This window comes from Acomys russatus, chromosome 25, assembly GCF_903995435.1.
Source record: "Acomys russatus chromosome 25, mAcoRus1.1, whole genome shotgun sequence".
Classification (NCBI taxonomy): domain Eukaryota; kingdom Metazoa; phylum Chordata; class Mammalia; order Rodentia; family Muridae; genus Acomys; species Acomys russatus.
The window spans coordinates 43,314,213-43,321,009 of record NC_067161.1 but is presented as its reverse complement, the minus strand read 5'-3'; the positions used below and the strand labels follow the sequence as shown (position 1 = coordinate 43,321,009).

The 6,797-nt window shown below is 49.1% G+C and overlaps 1 protein-coding gene across 1 annotated transcript; it reads right to left on the bottom strand.

The window, feature by feature from the left end:
• Positions 1–283: 283 nt before the first annotated feature.
• Positions 284–1,923, bottom strand: Ubb (ubiquitin B). The gene is given in 4 exon segments (XM_051168405.1): positions 284–562; positions 565–629; positions 632–1,223; positions 1,772–1,923. Coding segments are annotated over 3 exon segments (918 nt in total). The 5' UTR covers positions 1,218–1,223; positions 1,772–1,923; the 3' UTR covers positions 284–295.
• Positions 1,924–6,797: the final 4,874 nt, after the last annotated feature.

Genomic DNA, 6,797 nt, shown 5'->3' with positions numbered 1-6,797 from the left:
CCCTCCCCACCATTAACTTTTAAAGTTTCCATCTAAGTATAAGCTGTAAGTGATGCAAACTTTGGCCAATAGTAACCTCCTTAAATCATGCCCTCAACACAGTCGAGAGTACCCCACCACCACAAAATCTCACAAATGACACCATATATGCTTACCATGCAACAAAACCTTTATTAACATTTTTAACAGAGGCTCAGCTATTACTGAAACTTGTACTTTCTAAACTTAAATTGGGGCAAATGGCTAGAGTGTAGAGTGATGCCATCACTGCCCACAGGGAATGCAGACTTAAGAATTAATAGCCACCCCTCAGACGGAGGACCAGGTGCAGGGTCGACTCTTTCTGGATGTTGTAGTCAGAGAGGGTGCGGCCATCTTCCAGCTGCTTGCCGGCGAAGATCAGCCTCTGCTGGTCAGGGGGGATGCCCTCTTTATCCTGGATCTTGGCCTTCACGTTCTCGATGGTGTCACTGGGCTCCACCTCCAGGGTGATGGTCTTGCCGGTGAGGGTCTTCACGAAGATCTGCATGCCACCCCTCAGACGCAGGACCAGGTGCAGGGCAGGGTCGACTCTTTCTGGATGTTGTAGTCAGAGAGGGTGCGGCCATCTTCCAGCTGCTTGCCGGCAAGATCAACCTCTGCTGGTCAGGGGGGATGCCCTCTTTATCCTGGATCTTGGCCTTCACGTTCTCGATGGTGTCACTGGGCTCCACCTCCAGGGTGATGGTTTTGCCGGTCAGGGTCTTCACGAAGATCTGCATGCCACCCCTCAGACGCAGGACCAGGTGCAGGGTCGACTCTTTCTGGATGTTGTAGTCAGAGAGGGTGCGGCCATCTTCCAGCTGCTTGCCGGCAAAGATCAGCCTCTGCTGGTCAGGGGGGATGCCCTCTTTATCCTGGATCTTGGCCTTCACGTTCTCGATGGTGTCACTGGGCTCCACCTCCAGGGTGATGGTCTTGCCGGTGAGGGTCTTCACGAAGATCTGCATGCCACCCCTCAGACGCAGGACCAGGTGCAGGGTCGACTCTTTCTGGATGTTGTAGTCAGAGAGGGTGCGGCCATCTTCCAGCTGCTTGCCGGCAAAGATCAGCCTCTGCTGGTCAGGGGGGATGCCCTCTTTATCCTGGATCTTGGCCTTCACATTCTCGATGGTGTCACTGGGCTCCACCTCCAGGGTGATGGTCTTGCCGGTCAGGGTCTTCACGAAGATCTGCATTTTGACCTTGAATTTAAGAAGTAAAGCGTTGTTTATAATTTAGATGTCTAATAAAATCCCCACCAACCACCTCTAGTGAAAACTCCCGTTTTATCACAGCACAAAATGTTTTGTCATAGTTTCAAACTGCTAAAGCATTTCAAAACACTAAACCGGCACCCAGAACATTCACTAACTGAAGGACATGCAGCAATAACAGTGATAAAATTGAGGGGAAAAAAATCCCCGTTTAAATGGAAAACAATGGCTCCTACGTTAGAATTAGCGTATAAATCTAGCTAAAGTCAGGAGGACCTCTTTGCTGCCTTCCCCCACTCAAAGATCCACGATGGACTCTCCATCGGTTAAGCGTCTGTTAAGCTCCCCGGCGCGCGCGCCAGGGCCGCCCCCGCTCCGCGCACGCGAACAAGGCCCCACTCTTCCCGGAAGGCCCGTTTGCCGCGTCACGTCAGCTCGCTCTCCCCCTCCCCCACTCCCGTGAAAAACACCGCTTAGCATCACGTCAAAGCCCTCTTTCTCGACCTTTCCATGACTCGAGCGACGCGGACCAGTACCTGCTAACGAACGAGATGAAAGCACAAACCGCGGGGCGCGTCGGAAGACCGCAACGAAAAGACCAACGAACAAGACAAAGCCGCTCGTCGCTCAGCGTTCCGGCGCCCGCGCGAGCCGCTATTTATGCAGCGTCTGTTGCGTCACGTCTCACGCCTACGTAGATGACGTCTTCCTACGCCACTGAAAGTAGTCCTCCGGAACCTCCACCTCCCGCAGCCTAATCAGCCTTCTCAACTGAGCTCCCGAGTCCTCAGAACCGAAGCAAGGCGCACTACCAAATGAAGACGCCTCTATTCCCGGCGACTCGTCCCCTTTTGTACAAAAAAAAGGGAAAAATTAGCGGGCGGATGAATCCAAGTGAGAGGGCCCTCCCTCGAAAGCGCTGGAAACTTCCTTACGGCGCCAGCGCTGATTGGTGAGGAGACAAAGATGAGGCAGGCGCTGATTGGTGGAGGACGCGGGCCGCTCGTTGTTGCTGGGCGTGGTTCTGGGGGAGGCAGTTTAACGTGGACGTTGCTAAGTGAGTGCGCATGTGCAGCGGCTTGTCTGCTTTCAAGCCTCCTGGCTGAAGGGGGGGAGGGGAGGTCTCGTCTTCCCGCGTCCGGAACCCTGCCCCCCAGCCCCACTCCCACCCCCCGAGCCCCGCGTGCTCCTCTCCCACCCCGAGCTCGGCGAGCCCGCCATAGGGTGAATTGCGACCCCACGCTGCTCGCGCTGGATGGACGCTAGCTTCGCTCTGGACCCTGCGGTGTGGACATTGATGCTTCCGCATCCATAGTGCTTTTCTTTGTTTTGTTCTTAGCTGCCCCCACCCCCAACCTCCAGGCCCAGATGTGAGCGGGGCGGGGTGGGGGTGAGGCGGCAGCTGCGGGGCTGGAGGCTGAGGGCTTAGTGAGAGATTCGGGACCGGGCCCCGCACAGTCCACTTCCTGTTAGGCATTCTCCAAACAAAGGAAAGACGTACCCATTGGACTCAGTACCTGGGGTGCACCCACCTCTCCCAATGGGGTGCCAGTTGTGCAAAGGAAGGGTTGTGAGTACTTAATCCTAGGACCTCAGTATTTGGTTCAGAGGTTGGTTCAGAGGTCCTGGGTGTGGCTGCTCTTCCCTCATCGAGATAAACAAGGAACTAGCAGGACTGCGTGGATCGCCGCGTCATGCGGAGTCATGAGGTTGGCCCGGTAAATAACCTTGAAAATAGCTTTGTCTGCACTGGCTCCCAGCCTCCTCCGTACAGTAAGAAGTTTAGGAATGTTAAATTAGGTAAACTTCATTCTGTAAAGGTTCACTAGTTGTTAACCTAACCGGACGAAACGTAGGAATATATCTGGTCCGCCTAGCTTGAACAAAAAGCCTCAGTTTGATTCCCCAGCCCAATGTCCGTCTGCTTTATAGAATACAGAACGAGTAGAGTTTAAATTGAAGTAAATTGAATTTAGAAAGTGTCTATTTTACATAGTAGTTCACTTTTATTGGGGTTCATGAGTTGGACCTTGTTTTCACAAAGCAGAGTACATCCTGAGTCAGACATTTTGAGGTGCAGATCTTATGACTGGTGTGATGACTTCACTGGGTAAGTTCCAGCAATTGCCAGAACAGCCTCACTGCTTCCTGGTTTATTGTTTTGTCCAAGTGGCTCATTTGGTCAAAGCAATAATGCTACAAAAGGATGGCTTCTGGACTCCTGCAGTGTGTTTTTCATGGTATATTTTTGTTATTTGGTCATGCGTTGCCCCCTACCCAATCAAGACAGGGCATCACTGTGTAGCCCTGGTAGGCATGGAACTACTGTGTGGACCAGGCTGCCTTGGAGCGCACAGAGATCCTCTTGGCTCTGTCTCCCGTGTGCTGAGTGCTGTAAACAGATTTTTTGAAATTATTATTTTATGTGTATGAGTGCTTCCTCTTATATATATGCCTATATACTACCTGTGTACCTGGTATCTGAGGCACTCATAGGACGGTGCCAGATATGCTGGAACTATATAGACTGTTGAGTTCTCACGTGGAGGCGGCTTGAGAATTGAGCCCATTATACCCGAAGAGCAGCCAGTGCTCCTAACTGCTGAGCAATCTTTCTAGCCCTTTGTAAGCAGTTTTTGTTTTTTTTAAAAGAAAGAGTGTAAATCTTGAGATTAGAAACTCAGTGACTTAGCACTGTGCTCAACAATGTTTCTCCAACAATTAAAGAACCATTTTACAGCCTGGTATGCACACCGGTAATCCCAGCACTCTGGGAGGCAGAAGCAGGCTACACAGAGAAACCTTGTCTCAAAAAACCATTAAAAAAAGAAAAAGAAAGAAAGAAAGGCACTGCTGATCCAACTCTAAAAAACAGCCATATCTATCTATTAATACAGTATGAGAACAAGAAAAAAACATTATTAGTTTAACCAGTCATGCTAAAATTTGGGTAACCTGTTCTCCCCATGCCCTTTGGTTTTTTTTTGAGAGTGTTTCTCCGTGTAGCCTTGGCTATCCTGGACTTGTTTTGTAGACCTGGGGAGTATTATCTCTTTATCACCATCAGTCCACTGAGGTACTTTTGTTAATTGTCATGAAAGTTAATAATGCTATGTAAATTCGGAAGGTAGCATTTACCACAGACAGTTTGATAAAAAGGAAATAAAGATTGAGATAAATAATACCAGGGAGCCAGGCAGACTTGGCGCATGCCTTTAATCCTAGCGCTCAGGAGGCAGAGGCAGGCAGCTCTGAGTTTGAGGCCAGCCTGGTCTACAGAGGGAGTTCCAAGACAATGAAATGCTGTCTCAAACAACCAAAAAATTTTCAAAAGCGCCAGGAAACGAGATGAAGCCTGGTCATGTGAGCTAAAAAATTTGGCTTCTGTGGGTGAGAGGACAGCCTGGCCAAGGCATCCTAGCTTGTCAAATTCCTTTCTTTCCTACAGGAAGCTCAAGTATCAAGTTACAGAGTCCAAAATGGTGCCCTTATGCCTTGTCCCTATGCCTGCTCAGTATGTGTGACACAGCATCTCCTTCCCTCTAGTGGCTGTATTACCATCTCTGGTCCAAATCCTGTATGAAAAGCACATTTGCATATGAGAGTCTCAAAAACCCTGTCTCAAAAAAAAAAAAAATGTGTGAGCTCTGGGGAGGCAGAGGCAGGTGGATCGCTGTGAGTTCAAGGCCAGCCTTGTCTACAAAGAAAGTCTAGGACAGCCAAGGCTACACAGAAACCCTGTCTCGAAAAACCAAAAAAAAAAAAAAAAAGAAAGAAAGAAAAAAAAGGCATGTGTGGAGCAGTGTTTGTAGGAAGCAGATCTCTTGAGCACCATTCTGTGTTCAGAATCCCTTTTTCTGAAATCCAGTACAGATTTGTCAAGGGCTTTGTTTTGTCACTTTGGCCTGTTCTGTGGGTTCTTAGTTTTATTTTTGTTTTGAGACAGGATCACACTATGTAGCTCCAGCTGTCCTGGAATTCATTTATAGGCCAGCCAGGCCTGGCCCTCAGATATCTACACCCCCACCCCCACCCCCACCCCTCTAAATGCTGGGATTACAGGTATGGGTCACCGCAGCCAGCTGGGCTCTTGTTTTGTTTTGTGAGCACACCACATGGGAGTAGGTCCAAGTATCTTGCATCACCAGACCAACATGTTGACTTTAGGAATTTAAACTCAATGCAGAAAACTTAAGATTTCCTATAAGGAAGGCTGGTTGTGGTGGCACATGCACTCGAGAGGCAGAGGCAGGTGGATCGCTGTGAATTTGAGGCCACCTTGGTCTACAAAGTGAGGCCAGGACAGCAAAGGCTACACAGAGAACCTCTGTCTCAGAACCCCACCCCACCCCCCCCACACACACAATTTTTTTTCCTATAAGGATCTGGATCTGGAGAGATGTCTCAGGTATCAGGAGCTTGTGCTGCTCTGGAAGAGAGCTACAATTCAATTCCTAACACTTATATGGGGTGGCATTCAGCTGCCTGTAATTCCAGCTTTAGGGCATCTGTCACCTTCTTTTGGCTTCTGTAGACACCTACACATAATGTATGCAGACAAACATATAAAAAATTTTAATTGAGCTGGGCATGGTGGTGCACGCCTTTAGTCCCAGCACGCCGGAGACAGGCTGGTGGATCACTGGGAGTTGGAGGCCAGCCTGGTCTACAAAGTGAGTCCAGGACAGCCAAGGCTACACAGAGAAACCCTGTCTTGGGAAAAAATATAAATTAGGGGCTGGAGAGATGGTGTAGCAGTTAAGAGCACTGTCTGCTCTTCCCCAGGGGTCCTGAATTCAATTCCCAGCAACCACATGGTGGCTCACAACCATCTATAATGTGCTCTGCTGCCCTCTTCCGGCCTGCAAGTGTACATGCAGGCAGAGCACTGTATACATAATAAATAAATAAATCTTAAAAAATTAAAAAACAAAACAGGCCTGGTGGTGGTGGCACTTGGGAGGCAGAGGCAGGTGGATCGCTGTGAGTTCGAGGCCAGCCTGGTCTACAAAGCAGGACAGCAGGATAGCCAAGGTTACACAGAGAAATCGTGTATCCAAAAACCAACCAACCAAACAAACAAAAAACATTAGGGGGCTGGAGAAATGGTTCAGAGGTTAAAAGTACTGGCTGCTCTTCCAGAGGTCCTGAGTTCAATTCCCAGCACCCACATGGTGGCTCACAACCATCTGTAATGAGATCTGGTGCCCTCTGCAGGCGTACGTGCAGGCAGAATACTGTATACATAATAAACAAATCCTTTTTTAAAACGTTAATTTTTCTTTCAGTTGTGGTAAGATACAGTGTACATAAAAATTACTATTTTAAGCATATTGTTTGGTTTGGTTTGGTTTTTTTTGAGACAGGGTTTCTCTGTGTAGCCTTGGCTGTCCTGGACTCACTCTGTAGATCAGGCTGGCCTGGAACTCACAGCGATCCTCTGCCTCCCAAGTGTTGGGAGTAAAGGAGTGCGCCACCACACCTGGCTTGGCAATATTGTTTGTTTTTGTGAGGCAGAGTTTCACTGTGTTGGCCAGACTGGCTTTGAACTCATTACCCTCC